This window comes from Odocoileus virginianus, chromosome 12 (assembly GCF_023699985.2).
Source record: "Odocoileus virginianus isolate 20LAN1187 ecotype Illinois chromosome 12, Ovbor_1.2, whole genome shotgun sequence".
Lineage (NCBI taxonomy): Eukaryota > Metazoa > Chordata > Mammalia > Artiodactyla > Cervidae > Odocoileus > Odocoileus virginianus.
Genome location: NC_069685.1, coordinates 37637131 through 37654824, shown reverse-complemented (window position 1 = coordinate 37654824; position 17694 = coordinate 37637131). Strand labels below are relative to the sequence as shown.

At 39.3% G+C, this 17694-nt stretch overlaps 1 protein-coding gene across 5 annotated transcripts in view; it reads left to right on the top strand.

The window, feature by feature from the left end:
• Positions 1-659: 659 nt before the first annotated feature.
• Positions 660-17694, top strand: part of RXFP1 (relaxin family peptide receptor 1) — a 124988-nt gene continuing 107953 nt past the window's right edge. For 3 of the 5 annotated variants that reach the window (XM_070474929.1, XM_070474930.1, XM_070474927.1), the window contains exon 1: positions 660-806. In XM_070474929.1, coding sequence (XP_070331030.1) covers positions 758-806 — 49 coding nt within the window. In that variant the 5' untranslated portion in view covers positions 660-757. The remainder of the gene's footprint in view (positions 807-17694) is intronic. The other 2 variants (XM_070474931.1, XM_070474932.1) reach the window with 2 other exon arrangements.

Here is a 17694-nt window from a genome sequence, read left to right as displayed (position 1 = left end):
GGAGGCAAGGCTTGGCCAAGAATCAGTGGCTCCACAAGTCTCAAAAAGCAGACTGTGACTCAAACCCAGGAAGGTTTTACTCTACCGCCAGACACAGTGTGATCTCCACCATAGTAAAACTAATGAGTCCAAGAAAATGTAATATTTGTGTATCATCCCTCTAGATTGTTCTTTGCACAATATCCTATCCTTCAAATGCCTAAACTCAGACAGCTCACAAAAGATTACTTCAGCTATACTTTAATTCCTGCCTTATAGTTCATTCCACAAAGGCATTTTGTGCTGCATTGCCCTGTTCTTTTCCTAGTCCCAAGTCACAGGATGGCAGGGGAAACAGTTTTGGCTCCTGATGCATCTCCAAGCTCGATTTCTGTCTCTCTGTGTAACTTTGATCAGTACAGACATTTGTCAATGTCCATACACATCCTCATTTATAGACTGTTGCCAGGGATGGAGGCTCGATATTTAAAGTTGACAAGAAGAGCTTGTGTGTTCTCTGTCTGAAACTTCATCTGTGTGTGTGTGTGAAGAAAAATACTAAGACTTTTAGAGAAGGTGGGTGGGGAGGAGAGATTGTGAAAGGGAAAGGAAGAAAGAAAAAAGGACTGGAAAGAGAGAGGGAGAGGCGGGAGGGGGGTTGCTTTGTAACTGGTAAGATTGCAGACAGAAATAGCATACAACCACCGTGAGGCGAAGCGACTCAGAAACCAGGAGCAAATTGCATTCACTTTCATTAATCAGTTTCTCTGAGAAGGAAATGATATCTGGTCCAGTCTTCCTCTACATCTTGATTTTTGGAAAATATTGTAAGTATACTCAGCATTTAATTTTGTCTACCTTAGGATTTTATGAAATAATCAAAAGGACAAATGTTGATTACTGACATGTATGCTTTTAAGGACAAATGCTTTTTTCTGATAAAACTGTCATCTCATTTCAGAAGGATTCTTTGGAATACATTTCTGGTATTTACATTAAAACCTGGAATACTAATATTCCATGTAAATCTATGCTTCATAACAATCAATTGGTATAGTTGATATTAACATTTGTTTCATAAGTCATGGTATATTTCAAGAGGAGAGTCCTTAAAGAGATTGTGTTCAAGGAATATGCCCTAGGACACATCCTGAGATGGTCTGTATGTTTGCTCCTGGTTTCTGTATGTTTGTAATGCTTTTTTACCTTAGCCTTTTGTGATTTGTATCATAGCTTTGTCTCCTCACAGAGAGATGCCTTCAGAAAACTCCTTTTTTATCTAGCAAGGTTTCTCACTATTCCGGGGAAGAAAAACAAGGGAAAGTAGAAAGCAGTGAAAACCACAGATACACGAGGAGCCCAGATGGACAGTTTACTTTTGTTATCATGACAATTTTTTTGCTTCCTCTCTGTATACACTGTTTTCAAAACAAATCTATTTTTTAATGAAAGGAAAGAGCTGTTCTGCATTATACTTTATTTAAAGTATATTAGGTAAACAGAAATAAAATGTTTTTGCTTCTTGGGTAATATATGATGAGAAAAGTCAAAGCAAATTAAGAACAAAAACTTTCTAGGTCTCTTTCATAACTTATGGAGCTTGGAATTATTGTTATGAGAAATTTAAAATTCACAAGCATGTTTACATTGTTCTGTCTCTTAAAAGTTTGCAGAAATTTACTGACACTAAGACACTGTACTGAGGAATGCCTCAAAGCATATTTCAGTTGTAACTCTCCCAATCCTGATAGCGTACTCTGCATGCAAGTGATTCTTTTCCTTTACCTCCAGTTTTCCTGACCTTTTAGTACACCTCACTTTGACAGTCAAAGTTGGAAGACAGTGTGAAACCAGGAAAATGATTCCAAATGCTGGAAAAACATAATAATTCCTAGCTTTCTCCATCTCTGATCTTACTGCTATCATTGCCGTTTTTAAACTAGAGAATGAAAAGGCAAATTGCACACCACCACCAAAAACTGAGTGGTTTTAGCATAATCCAAGTGCTGTGGATATTTGCAGGCAACAGCCTCATAAATCCATAATATATTTTGCCATCTTCTTTCTCATTTCATTGAAACGAGCAAGTTGAATAAGCCAAAGGAATACTTCCATATAGGCATTCTAGTATGAGGTATTCAAGAGAATGTTAAAAGGTATTCAGGGCAACTTGAAAAGCAGTTTGGCTAGTGTGTTACCAGTCATGTGATAAAAATGTTCTATGCTTAGTAAAAAAAAAAAAAAAAGAAAGAAAGGTTCTATGTTCTTTAGTCAATAGAAAATTATTTTCTTATTTTTGCATGTATTTTTATTAGTTGGAGGCTAATTACTTTACAGTATTGTAGTGGTTTTTTCCATACATTGACATGAATCAGCCATGGATTTACATGTGTTCCCCATCCTGATCCCCCCTCCCACCTCCCTCCCCACCCCATCCCTCTGGGTCTTCCCAGTGCACTAGCCCAGAGCACTTGTCTCATGCATCCAACCTGGGCTGGTGATCTGTTTCATCCTTGATAGTATACTTGTTTCAATGCTATTCTTTCAGAACATCCCACCCTCGCCTTCTCCCACTGAGTCCCAAAGTCTGTTCTGTACATCTGTGTTCCTTTTTCTGTTTTGCATATTGGATTATCATTACCATCTTTTTAAATTCCATATACATGCGTTAGTATACTGTATTGGTCTTTATCTTTCTGGCTTACTTCACTCTGTATAATGGGCTCCAGTTTCATCCATCTCATTAGAACTGATTCAAATGAATTCTTTTTAATGGCTGAGTAATATTCCATGGTGTATATGTACCACAGCTTCCTCATCCATTCGTCTGCTGATGGGCATCTAGGTTGCTTCCATGTCCTGGCAATTATAAACAGTGCTGCGATGAACATTGGGATGCACGTGTCTCTTTCAGATCTAGTTTCCTCGGTGTGTATGCCCAGAAGTGGGATTGCTGGGTCATACGGCAGTTCTATTTCCAGTTTTTTAAGGAATCTCCACACTGTTCTCCATAGTGGCTGTACTAGTTTGCATTCCCACCAACAGTGTAAGAGGGTTCCCTTTTCTCCACACCCTCTCCAGCATTTATTGCTTGTAGACTTTTGGATAGCAGCCATCCTGACTGGCGTGTAATGGTACCTCATTGTGGTTTTGATTTGCATTTCTCTGATAATGAGTGATGTGTAGCATCTTTTCATGTGTTTGTTAGTCATCTGTATGTCTTCTTTGGAGAAATGTCTGTTTAGTTCTTTAGCCCATTTTTTGACTGGGTTATTTATTTTTCTGGAGTTGAGCTGGAGGAGTTGCTTGTATATTTTTGAGATTAATCCTTTGTCTGTTGCTTCATTTGCTATCATTTTCTCCCATTCTGAGGGCTGTCTTTTCACCTTGCTTATAGTTCTCTTCATGGTGCAAAAGTTTTTAAGTTTCATTAGGTCTAATTTGTTTATTTTTGCTTTTGTTTCTAATATTCTGGGAGGTGGGTCATAGAGGATCCTGCTGTGATTTATGTCGGAGAGTGTTTTGCCTACGTTCTCCTCTAGGAGTTTTATAGTGTCTGGCCTTACATTTAGATCTTTAATCCATTTTGAGTTTATTTTTGTGTATGGTGTTAGAAGGTGTTCTAGTTTCATTCTTTTACAAGTGGTTGACCAGTTTTCCCAGCACCACTTGTTAAAGAAGCTGTCTTTTTTTCCATCATATATCCTTGCCTCCTTTGTTGAAGATAAGCTGTCCATAGGTACGTGGATTTATCTCTGGGCTTTCAATTCTGTTCCATTGATCTATATTTCTGTCTTTGTGCCAGTACCATACTGTCTTGATGACTGTGGCTTTGTAGTATAGTCTGAAGTCAGGCAGGTTGATTCCTCCAGTTCCATTCTTCTTTCTCAAGATTGCTTTGGCTATTCAAGGTTTTTTGTATTTCCATACAAATTGTGAAATTATTTGTTCTAGTTCTGTGAAAAATACAGATAGCTTGATAGCTTGATAGGGATTGCATTGAATCTATAGATTGCTTTGGGTAGTATAGCCATTTTCACAATATTGAGTCTTCCAATCCATGAACACAGTCTATTTCTCCATCTATTTGTGTCCTCTTTGATTTCTTTCAACAGTGTTTTACAGTTTTCTATGTATAGGTCTTTCATTTCTTTAGGTAGATATACTCCTAAGTATTTTATTCTTTTTGTTGCAATGGTGAATGGTATTGTTTCCTTAATTTCTCTTTCTGTTTTCTCATTGTTAGCGTATAGGAATGCAAGAGATTTCTGTGTGTTAATTTTATATCCTGCAACTTTACTGTATTCGTTGATTAGCTCTAGTAATTTTCTGGTAGAGTCTTTAGGGTTTTCTATGTAGAGGATCATGTCATCTGCAAACAGCGAGAGTTTCACTTCTTCTTTTCCTATCTGGATTCCTTTTACTTCTTTTTCTGCCCTGATTGCTGTGGCCAACACTTCCAAAACTATGTTGAATAGTAGTGGTGAGAGTGGACACCCTTGTCTTGTTCCTGACTTTAAGGGAAATGCTTTCAATTTTTCACCATTGAGGATAACGTTTGCTGTGGGTTTGTCATATATAGCTTTTATTATGTTGAGGTATGTTCCTTCCATGCCTGCTTTCTGGAGAGTTTTTATCATAAATGGATGTTGAATTTTGTCAAAGGCTTTATTTGCATCTATTGAGATAATCATATGGTTTTTATCTTTCAATTTGTTAATGTCGTGTATTACATTGATTGATTTGCAGATATTAAAGAATCCTTGCATTCCTGGGATAAAGCCCACTTGGTCATGATGTATGATCTTTTTAATATGTTGTTGGACTCTGTTTGCTAGAATTTTGTTAAGGATTTTTGCATCTATGTTCATCAGTGATATTGGCCTGTAGTTTTCTTTTTTTGTGGCATCTTTGTCTGGTTTTGGAATTAGGGTGATGGTGGCCTCATAGAATGAGTTTGGAAGTTTGCCTTCTTCTGCAATTTTCTGGAAGAGTTTGAGTAAGATAGGTGTTAGCTCTTCTCTACATTTTTGGTAGAATTCAGCTGTGAAGCCATCTGGTCCTGGGCTTTTGTTTACTGGAAGATTTCTGATTACAGTTTTGATTTCTGTGCTTGTGATGGGTCTGTTAAGATCTTCTAGTTCTTCCTGGTTCAGTTTTGGAAAGTTATACTTTTCCAAGAATTTGTCTATTTCTTCCAAGTTGTCCATTTTATTGGCATAGAGCTGCTGGTAGTAGTCTCTTATGATCCTTTGTATTTCAGAGTTGTCTGTTGTGATCTCTCCATTTTCATTTCTAATTTTGTTAATTTGGTTCTTCTCCCTTTGTTTCTTGATGAGTCTGGCTAACAGCTTGTCAATTTTATTTACCTTTTCAAAAAATCAACTTTTAGCTTTGTTGATTTTTGCTATGGTCTCTTTTGTTTCTTTTGCATTTATTTCTGCCTTAATTTTTAAGATGTCTTTCCTTCTACTAACCCTGGGGTTCTTCATTTCTTCCTTCTCTAGTTGCTTTAGGTGTAGAGTTAGGTTATTTATTTGACTTTGTTCTTGTTTCTTGATGTAAGCCTGTATTGCTATGAACCTTCCCCTTAGCACTGCTTTTACAGTGTCCCATAGGTTTTAGTTGTTGTGTTTACATTTCATTTGCTTCTATGCATATTTTGATTTTTTTTTATTTCTTCTATGATTTGTTCGTTATTCAGAAGCGTGTTACTTAGCCTCCATATGTTGGAATTTTAAAATTTTTTTTCCTGTAATTGAGATCTAATCTTACTGCACTATGGTCAGAAAAGATGACTGGAATGATTTCAATTTTTCTGAATTTACCAAGGCTAGATTTTTGGCCCAGGATGTGATCTATTCTGGAGAAGGTTCCATGTGCACTTGAGAAAAAGGTGAAATTGATTGTTTTGGGGTGAAATGTCCTATAGATATCAATTAGGTCTAGCTGGACCATTGTGCCATTTAAAGTTTGTGTTTCCTTGTTAATTTTCTGTTTAGTTGATCTATCCATAGTTGTGAGTGGGGTATTAAAGTCTCCCACTATTTTGTGTTGTTGTTAATTTCCCCCTTCATTCGGTGCTCCTATGTTGGGTGCATATATATTTATAATTGTTATATCTTCTTCTTGGATTGATCCTCTGATCATCACGTAGCGTCCTTCTTTGTCTCTTTTCACAGCCTTTATTTTGAAGTCTATTTTATCTGATATAAGTATTGCGACTCCTGCTTTCTTTTGGTCTCCGCTTGCGTGGAATATTTTTTTCCAGCCCTTCACTTTCAGTCTGTATGTGTCCCTTGCTTTGAGGTTGGTCTCTTGTAGACAGCATATATAGGGGTGTTGCTTTTGTATCCATTCAGCCAGCCTTTGTCTTTTGGTTGGGGCATTCAACCCATTTACATTTAAGGTAGTTATTGATAAGAATGGTCCCGTTGCCATTTGCTTTGTTGTTTTGGGTTCACATTCATACAACTGTTCTGTGTTTCCTGTCTAGAGAAGATCCTTTAGCATTTGTTGAAGAGCTGGTTTGGTGGTGCTGAATTATCTCAGCTTTGGCTTATCTGAAAATTATTTTCATGAGCAGAAAATAGGTAATAGTGATGAAGACAATAATTGTCAAAACCCTCAAACTTTTTAAATGTATCTTTGGATTTTTAAAATAATGTTGATAATGCACTGTGAATACTTGGGAATGCCAAGTCCTCCTCCCTCCATGTCTTCCAGAAGCAGAATTGGGCAAGCAGGACTCCTGGCTACATGCTCTCCACACAGTGGGTGGGCTGGAGGGAGTTTGACAGGGGCCCCCAACCCAGCAACCCACACCCATGACTCACCTGTTGGCTTATCCCATCACCAAGCCCTACCAAAGAGAGGATTTCCCGGGCATATAGCAAAAGAAGTCAGCCACATTAGGACGACATCTTAAATCTCCTTAACTAACCCCATGGTTGTTTCTGATGGTTTGCTTATTAACATTATCCCCTGTTGCCTGGGAAAGATAGTGTGCTGTCATGCAAGATTTAAGGTTCTTGACAACAGCACCCTATACTAGCTTTATAACTGTCCACAAGGACTTACCCTCTGAGCCTTAGTTTGTGAAATGGCAATAAAGTCTTGTGCCCTCTCTACCTCCCAAAGCCCCTGTGTTTCATTCTTTATTATGTACATTACCTCCTTGGATCTTCACAACAACTCGATTAGGTAGATGTAATTAAGCACGTGAGCAAGGCAAGACCAAGGACATTCATTACCTTGTCACAAGGCTCAACCTAATAAACACCAAATTTTGAATCATTGTCTGCAGTATTTCTCCTAGACTATGAATGTTCTCGGTAGAGATGATGTGTATAATAAGGGGGCTTTGAAAACAGAAAGCCCCTTATAGACCTAAGCAATTGTTAGTCACCCTTTAACTCAAAAATGTTTATTGAATGCCAGTTACTTTAATAAACAATAAGACTAAAGGATGGCTACAGCATGATCCCTCCTTTAAAAGGTTGGAGTGGAGAAGAAAAGGCTATCTTGGATCACCAAGTTGTGAGAAAAGGGCAAAATCCTAGGTGTGCACAGTAGGGGGTGGGGTGGGAAGGTGACTTTGAGATTCAGAAAAGATTTCCTTTTATCCTTGAGAAAGTTTTATTCTTAAAAAGTTTCCTCTGTCTATGGTCTAGTTAGCTGTATCTTGCAATGTTAATTTCTCAGTTTTGATAATGTACTATGGTTATATAAGATGATTCCATTAGGCAAAGCTAGGTCAAGGATCTATGGGACCTCTTGTAGTATTTCACAACATCTTGTGAGTCTAAAATTAAAAATTACAGAATGATCCTCTGGGAGAATTGTATCCTAAGTCCTTATCCACAATGCTTTACTGTTACTCAAACAATATCATCAAGCAAAAAGCAATCATTTTGCTTAACACTTTGGATAGGCAGAGAATAAATAAGAAAATAGGAAATAAAAGTCCCCAAATATGAACTTGATTCACTTTAATATTTTGCCAAGGACTGACCCAGCTGGGAAGGTCCTCACTTTTAGATTCCAAGTGAATATGTACAAGACCACCCGATCTTTGCCTTGGGTCCTGGCACTGGCATATCTTCTAGCAACTGTCTCTTCTAACCACAAAGAAGGGTCCAGGAGGTTTTCTGAACTGACAATTGATACACGAAAAACAGACCATTAGCACACAAGAAAAGAGAATACTGGTGTATTTATCTACCTCCAAAAGATGGAGAAAAATCTTTCCAATATGCAGACTACAGAAATATCTAATAGTTCACCTTACTTTTTTTTAAGGTTGCTAACAATTTTGTATTGTTCTTAATTAGGTATTTGAAATCACATCTTTATGTCTCAAACAGAAAGAAAATTAACAAGTCTGTGCAAATGCAGTGCCATCATCTGTATGAAAAGAAACAAATGATTACATCTGGGAACTAAATCATTTTGCATGCTGAATTTCACACACTAGGCGGACTTGTTAAACTGAAATGGCTGGAGTTATGTGTTCTAGTTAGGCTTAATTTTTGTCCTTAAAAAAAAAAAAAGCTTTTTTATTATATAACTTTTAGGTAGAATAGCATTATAATTCAACATCTGTATACACTACAGAGTGGTCACAACTCCAAGTCTAGTTACCATCTGCTACCGTAGATTGACCCATTCATCACCGTTGACCCACTTCACCCACTCCACTTCACTCACCCTGCCACCCCCTTCCCTTCTGGCAACCATTAATCTAATTTCTGTATCTATGAGTTTGTTTTTGTTTTATTTCATTTTTTTTTTTTTTTTTTTTTTTGATTCCCAATGTGATGAAATCATACTGTATTTTACTTTCTCCATCTGACTTATTTACTTAGCGTAATGCCCTCCAAATCCATCCATGCCTCCACCCATGGCAGGATTGCATTGTTTTTTTATGGCTTAATAGTGTCCATTATGGGGCTTCCCTGGTGGCTCAATGATAAAGAATCCACCTGCCAATGCAGGAGATGCAAATTTGATCCCTGGGTCTGGATGATCCCCTGGAGAAGGGAATGGCAGCCTGCTCCAGTATTCTTGTCTGGGAAATCCCATGGACAGAGGAGCTTGGCAGGCTACAGCCATGGGGTGGCAAAAGAATTGGACACAACTTAGCATCTAAACAACAACAACAGTATCCATTATGGACCTATATCCCATCTTCTTTATATATTCATCCATCAGTGAATAAGATCTGCATAGACTTTACTAAAAAATTACTAGCAAGGAAATTGAAATAGTAATCAAAAATCTCCCAACGAACAAACTGTACCCATTTATAACATTTTAATGTCAAGTTCTATATGATTGTGGTATGGATATGGTAGTTATATACACAGTGTTATAACTGCCAGTTATTAAGAGCTTTCCATGGACCACAAACTGTGCTAAATGCTTCTGAACATGATCTGACATTATCCCTGTAACAACCTTAAGAGATTTTCTCACGTTACAAAATAGGAAACCAAAAATGAGAAATATTAAGTCGCAAGCCTGGTATCACTCCTTAGTAAGTGTTGCAAAAGAGATTTCAATCCAAGTTTGTGTCCTTGAACAGCCTATGCTAGTAAAACGCGATTCAGTCTTAATACCTTCTAAAGCTCAATATCTGAGAACTAAAAGAGACCTGAACAGATCCCCTGATCTAACCCACTGGGTTTTTCTTTTAAGATTTATTTATTTATTTATTGGCTGTGCTGGGTCTTCTTTGCTGCACAAGCTTTCTCTAGTTGCAGCGAGCAGGCTTCCCATTGTGGTGGCTTCTCTTGTCGCAGAGCACGGGCTCTAGGCATGGAGGTTTCAGTAGCTGCAACACTTGGGTTCAGTAGTTGTGGCTTGTGGGCTTAGTTGCTCATGGCATGTGAAATCTTCCTGGACTAGAGTTTGAACCCATGTCCCCTGCATTGCAAGTTAGGTTCTTAACCACTGCACCTCCAGGGAAGCCCTAGCCCACTGGTCTTTAGATGCATTAGCTATTTCTCTGTTTTACTGATTAAGCAATAGAGAAATATGGACCAGCCCATAGTCGCAGAACTGGTAAATCCAAACAAAAACAAAGTTTCCACTAAAGCAAGGTTATCCCCATCCCAGGGTCTGAAAAATCCATGCTCTGTATTTGTGCATCCTCCTGTTGGCCAGTACCATCTACTTTGCATACACTTCTCATTATGCACCAAGAGTTTATGGACGAGGAAAGAGGTGAAATAACTTGAATGAATAGAACATTACACTCAACCTGTATTGATTCCAGGATTTTTCTTCGAAAGCACTTTTGCTGATAGCACATGTCACAGAGATTTATACACAGGGAGAACCAATACATAATGACCTAATTCTCACCTTAGCTCACCTCTCCCACCCCCTGGATGTTTTCTGCCTTCATTATCTGCACAACCACAGCAGCTTATTCCCTGTTTTACCCACTGTGGCCCAACACTCTCTCATCATCTTCAAATCTGCACCTCTACCCATCATACTGATCGGAACAACAAGGTGGCATCAATGAAACCAAAAGCTCTTTCCTTCTTTGAAAAAAAATGAGGGCAAGTTGTGAGCATTTCAAATTTAGGTTTTATTCTCTATCACAGCCAAGATAGATGTTGAATAGAAATTTAAAAAGAACAGCATAAAGTAGGATCTCTGGTTATTTGTGTTAGAAATTGACATTTTCCTACAAAATCATTATATTTTATAATAATTTGGAGATATTATTTTCTGCTAAATAAATTTATTTTATAATTATTTCACTAATTACAGAATTAACTAGAACCAAAAAAGGCAATGTTTTTGGGGCTTCACAGGTGGCTCAGTGGGAAAAGAATCCACTTGGATTCTGTTTAATCAAATTTAATCAAATTGCAATTCACTGGAGACTCAGACTGCTACAGGCAGGAAAAGAGACTTCATGTAACGTTACTTTACATGAATAAGGTAAGAATCAGGAGAACAAACTGTCGGGAGAAAAAAAGAGTGGGTTTTGTTATGCAGGAGAGAAAGGAGATGTGGGTTACATCCCTGGGTTGGGAAGACCCCCTGGAGGAGGGCATGGCAGCCCACTCCAGTATTCTTGCCTGGAGAATCCCATGGACAGAGGAGCCTGGCGGGCTACAGTCCATGGGGCCGCTCAGAGTCGGGCACAACTGAAGTGACTGAACATGCATGCAAAGAGTCAGACACAGCTGAGCATGCACTTCCCAACACACACACACACCCCTTATTTCTTAAATCTTCTCTAATAATGAATATGTTGGGTTTTTTTATATTCAGTGCTCTCAAAAAAAGTGAGGATTATTTGGGGGGAAGGGGACCCTTGGCTTCTCCACTGGCCGCTCCAGGCCATGTGGAGCCCTGGCCTCTGGTCACTATGCCAGCTCCTCTCTCCACTTCTCCCTCCCCATCCTTTCTCCTTGACCTCTGCCCACCGCCTATATTGGCCCAAGAGCTCAAGTTCTTATTCTATGATGAAGAACACACAGACATCTCTCCTTAACCAGTCTCCAAACTCAAATTCCAGGTCCACCTTTAGTCAAGGTGCCCAAGTGATTAGCCTCAAAATGGGACAGCAGATAATCTGATACATTCTCTAATCATAAGATTCACCCTTTTTAGAAGGCAGTTGAGATTTGCTTTTCTTTTTTAAAATTGGCGTATAATTGTTTTACAATGTTGTGTTCATTTCTGCTCTATAACAACATGAATCAGCCATAGGTATATCCGGGCTTCCCAGGTGGCACTAGTGGTAAAAACAACCCGACTGCCAAGGCATGAGACATGAAACTCGGATTTGATCCCTAGATCGGGAAGATCCCCAGGAGGAGGGCGTGGAAACCCACTCCAGTGTTCCTGCCTGGAGAATCTCATGGACAGAAGAGGCTGGCAGGTTACAGTCCACAGAATTGCAAAGAGTCAAACTGAAGCAACTTAGCATGACACATACATATATTCCCTCCTTTTGAGGCTCCTTTCCACCCCTGATTCCCACTCCTCTAAGTCAAAGGCAGCTGAGACTTTATTTTTTTGTGGCAATGTATACATATTTATTCTTTGTTTTTTTTTTTTTTTTTGATTGAGATTTGAAATAATTTTTCTGTTTTTTGGTAGAGAGTTGAGTGTGTGCTTGAACTGGGTGGCCACACAATTATATGAGCTAATTCACTCATATAATGATGAAAACATTTCATCATACTATTTTTCTCCTGATAGTTTGTTCTCCTGATTCTTACCTCATTCATGTAAAGTAACATTACATGAAGTCTCTTTTTCTGCCTCCAGCAGTCTGAGTCTCCAGTGAATTGCAATCTGATTAAACAGTTTCCTCCTATCTCTCAAGTACTTTTTTAATTTGTTTCACATAATTAGACTTCTTGAGTTCAAAGGAGATGTAAAGCTCATATCATATAACGCCCTCATTTTATGTAAGAAAAAACTGAACCTAGATAGCTGTGCTCCCTTTTATTTCAGCTTTATTATCTTTTACTCTCTTTTAAAAGTCTGCCTCCAATTTCATATGTAGGACAGGATGGGCAAGAAAAATCAGAAGGGTAAAGCATCACCTTTAAAGAGAAAGAAGCTAAACCACAGTTATTAAATTACATTTATTACCCACCAAAATCCTAGCCTCAAAAATTAAGATTTGCAAATACATTGATCTTGCATTATCATGTGTCACACTTCCACACACCTGCCTGGCAGATAAACATTTTAAACCATTCTCTTCACCCTGGAGAGACTGGACAGAGGAGAGAAGGGTTCTAAGGACACCTTCCCAAGTCCATGCTTGTGGTCAGGTCCAACTTTAAAGAAAAGGGCTTTTCAAATTGTCAGAGGAAATTCAGAGCCTGTGGATGTGTCCGCTTTCCACATCCCTCACTCCCATGCTATTCTCCAGACAACTATAAGATGCATCATTTTCATCACATGCCATGCAGATAAATGAATGTGGCCCCTGGGGCCCCTGCCTCTGCTGCAGACTGCGTGAGACTGATGGCTATGCAGGAGTCCAAGAGGAAACCATCCACGTCCCAGGAGAAGTTAGTACATGATCAGAATCTCAGTGCTTCTCATTTCAAGACAGACATTTTCTTGTCTCCATACAGCAAGTCCCCCACATATGAACAAGTTCCTTTCCAAGAGCCTATTCGTTAAGTCCAATTTGTTCATTTAAGTCCAGCAAAGTTAGCTTAGATACCCAACTAACACAATTGGCTATATAGTACTGGACTGTAAAAGGCTTATAATACTTTTCACACAAATAATACATAAAGAACAAACACAAAAATTAAAGAAAACATTTTTAACCTTACAGTACAGTACCTTGAAGCGTACAGTAGTACAGTACAACAGCTAGCATGCAGGGGCTGGCATCAAATGAACAGGCAAGAAGAGTGAGTGAGTGGAGGAGGGAGATGAGGTGGGATATAATAGAACTGAAGGGTCATCAGGAATAGGAGATGGAGGGCAAGCTGCAATGTCACTCATGCTTGACACTGATGGAACACATGTTCGCATCTTTGAAAGCTCACAACTTAAAGATTTGTATGTAGGGAACTTAATCTACTATCCTCAAATAGCCTGGGCACCAGTGCTTATGTGTTTAACCCTTCCCTTCCTTCTCCCCACCCCAAAATACCATGTCTTCTGTCTCTGCATCTGTGCTGAGGCTGATGGTGGGGCAGGGCAGAGTGAAGGGGTGCAGTGGAGACTCTGTTCCTAAGGACACAAGCCCATGAACTTCCTTTCCTCCTGTCTCCCCGCGCCCCCCCCTCTCCCCCCCCCCCCCGGCCCCGCAGCTCACACACTGTCTCCTGAGATGGAGTCGTGTTTTCCAACTTCACGGAGCATGAAAGGATGCTTACAGAAGCCCTGCAATGTACCTTCACTGTTGCGTGATGCTCCCCGCAGGTATTAATATCAACAATTCATGGTTCAGTAGCAAATAAACCCCATACAAGTAGTAAGTTCTCAACTCCCAGGCCAGTCCAACATTCGGTTTATCATGTAGGGTGAGATTGTCTTTGTATTTTGGCTCCAGGCATCGAGAGAGAAAGTGAAAATTAAGCAAGTCTCCTCAGGCACTTTCCCACTTCCTACAAGTTCTCTGTGCACACTTCCTCCTCCCTTTCATCCCCCCCAGTGGAATCTCAGCAGCATCTCCACTCTGGCCTCGGGGTGGCCCAGATATTAATTCCCAGGCCTAGCCAACCGGTTCCTCCTCCTCTCATTTTTTATGTGAACCCTTCTCTCTATTCCTCAGACTCACCACACCTCCTGACAACATCTACACCAGAGATTTTGGTCACAAATCTTGCAACTGGAATCCTTATTTCTACCCACTTTTTCTCCCTAAGATTCTCTCTTCACAAATTTGTCCTTTCACAGAGGAAACAGCCTATTAAACACACTCTATGCACATTATACCTTATCCTTCCATCCTCATTCTGCCGTTACCCAGATTTGTGGAGATTTTTGGCTTTTTGTTATTGTTGTGTTAGTCGCTCAGTCATGTCCAACTCTTTGTGACTCCATGGGCTGTAGCCCACCAGGCTCCTCTATCCATGGAATTCTCCAGGCAAGAATACTGGGGTGGGTTGCCATTCCCTTCTCCAAGGGGTCTTCTTGACCCAGGAATCAATCCAGGCTAATTCTGCTTTATTTCGGAAGATGGTTCCAATACCTGATCCTCCCAGTGTAAGAAACTTATGACCTTGCAAATTTCTAAGGTTGTCGTCATTTCAACAGAGACATCTTTCTTTACAGATTTGAAATTGAAATGTTACAGACCTAGATATACAAATGGACATGAATTGACAAACTGTGAACAAAATTTATAAATGTATGTGCCTGGATCTACTGGGAGAAGTCAGAGAAGCTGAGAGAGGCTTTTTTGGAAGCCTTTATCCAGCACCCATACTGCAAGTACTGATTAATGAAATGGAGCCCTGAGAACACCAATCACACTGCCATTGCGTTCACTCGCGAAGCCTCTGATCCTCGTCTTTCCTTTTTATCCTTTTCTCTCACTCTGCTGCTCACTCCAGCCTTTTGATATTTTAATAGGTTTTTCCCAGAGCAGGCTGGAAATGTTTGACTCATTTTCGATGGTCTAAAAGATTTGCCATTTTTACTTCCTGCGTTGTGGCCGATTTGTTGGAAATTGCAAAGCTGCCTCATGGTTTATAAACGTTCTGCTTTCTCACACATTTCAAATTAAGACAAGAAGACGTCAGTGGGCATGCTGACCATTTCTCCGGACCTCCACTTAACCCCCTCTTTGTGTCACGATCAGGAGAAGTGGTTGGTTTGGCTAAGCTAAATATAGCTTTTTACTTCTGCCCTTCTGATTACAGACCTTACCCCTGATCTTCTAATCTCACAGCACAACAGTTAACACTTCCTGGAAGAAGGATAGTTTTTGTTTGTTCAATAGCTTTTTGGGTCAACTGAGCATCCATCTCCAATGTTGACCTGGAATAATGTGGCAGCTCATTTGTCCATCAAGTTCATTTTAATTATAAAAAAAAAAAGACTATACAAATCATTTTGTAATGCTGCTGGCTCCTGGGCATCTTTTTTCAAGGTTCCTAAGCTAGTTTATGCAGTCGGTTTCCTATTATCTCATGGTCCATTACCCACACAGAGATATTAATAGATGTATTCCCTTCCCTCCAAGAGTTCAGAATCTAAGGTATAATGTATATATTGTAGATATGCATAGACATGGGCTACAATTATTAAATTAAAATGATAACAGATAGGTTAAGGCCAAACAAGTTATTATTACTATATCCCGTCAACAGTCTGTCTGTGGAATAGTCATCATGAATGCCTGAATTGATAAATGGAGAATGAATGTGGTACTGATCAAAAATGGAATTTAACAAGGCAGGAGTTATAGAGGAGTCAAAGAAAGAATGATGCCACGTGGTATTGAATAAAAATAAATAGTGTTTGCAGACAGAGGGCAAGCCCTCAGATAAAAGAACTCGGCGAAACCACCTAGCTGGCCATGATGCAGAGGCAGGAGGGACAAGATAAAGCAGATATGTATTGTTGATGATGTTAGTGTAACTCTTATAAATCCATTATGGACTTTCCCGGTTGTCGCTGTAATTCAGTCACTGAGTCCCTTCTGACTTTGCAACCTCATGGACTGTAACCTGCCAGGCTTCTCTGTCCATGAAATTTCCCAGGCAAAAATACAAGACTGGGTAGCCATTTCCTCCTCCAGGGGAGCTTCCCAACCCAGAGATCGTACCCATGTCTCCTGCACGGGCAGGTGGATTCTTTACCACTGAGCCACCTGGGAAGAAGTTAAGACTCCATGCTCCCACTGCAGGGTGCACATCCCTGGTCAAGGAAGATCCCACATACTGCCCGGCCAAATAATAATATTAATAAAGTCATTTTTTATAAAGCTTTTATATGTGGTACAGTCCCAGAACGGGCTCATATCTAAAGACACTTGTCTAGAATCAAGCACAGTCTATCTGCCTCATATTGCCAGGGAGGGAAGGGTGAAAAAAAAAAAAAGAATAACCAACAAGGCAGTATATTTGGATAAATCCTAAAAGCATGGAGCATTTGACAAGCGAGAATTATAATCACAAAACAACAATAGTTTGAAATAATAATTACAATGACATGTATTAGTAAAATAAGAACTCTTTTGAGAGTGTTCAAAATATACAATATGAAATATTTAGCTGTATTTCCACCACTGTTAAGCAGATGCAGTGAAGACACATGTTTACTCCCACTTTCAAGAAACTTTGAAAGATAAAAGAATGTATGTATGTGTGTGTATAACTGAGTCACTTTGCTGTAGGGCAGGCATTGACACAACACCGTAAATCAGCTACACTTCAATTTAAAAAGTTTTTTAATTAAATAAAAATCTGGATTTGCAAAATTCTCATAATGGTAGTAGATAAGGTTATTCACTTTATCAGAGGAGTATCTTTGTTTGTTTGATTTTTTTTTACATGCATGCATCCATGCTCGGGCATGTCGACTCTTTGCAACCCTATGGATGGTAGCCCTCTAGGCTTCTATGTCTGTGGGATTTTCTAGGCAAGAATAGCGGAGTGGCTTGCCATTTCCTCCTCCAGATTTTCCACGTCTCTTGTAGTGGCAGGTGGATTCTTTACCACTGAGTCACCTGTGTGCCCACTCTATTCGGATTCTAACTCAAATATCATGACTCAAAACTCTACGCTCTTTCTGGTACTATCCCTCCCACTCTTTCATTCTGTAGCCCAGATCAGCTACTCTTATTTCACTTACCTTTTCTGTTATTTTTGTTTTCAATCTCTTTAACCTGCATTTTATTTAATGCTTTCTTTTCTTGTGGCTCTAACCAACATGAATCACAATACCATAGACAAAACCTCCAAAACAGAGAAGTGTTACTCAAAGAGTGACAAATCCCAAATCATTGTGTTTGTCTATTAGCTTTCTTCCACAAATTCTGACAGAATGCCTAAACAGAGTTTGTGATAAATAAGAGGAACAAAGAGGAGTCTGGTGTGACGATCCCATCACCATCACAAGCACACGTGTCTAATGAGGCCCCAGGAATCTACACTACTTTTTAAATTCATTCTGAGGAAACTTTCAAATTTTTAATATGACTCATGGTGTGTTTAGAGACATGAAATGTCCTAGGCCAAAGTTGCCGTATTCTGATGA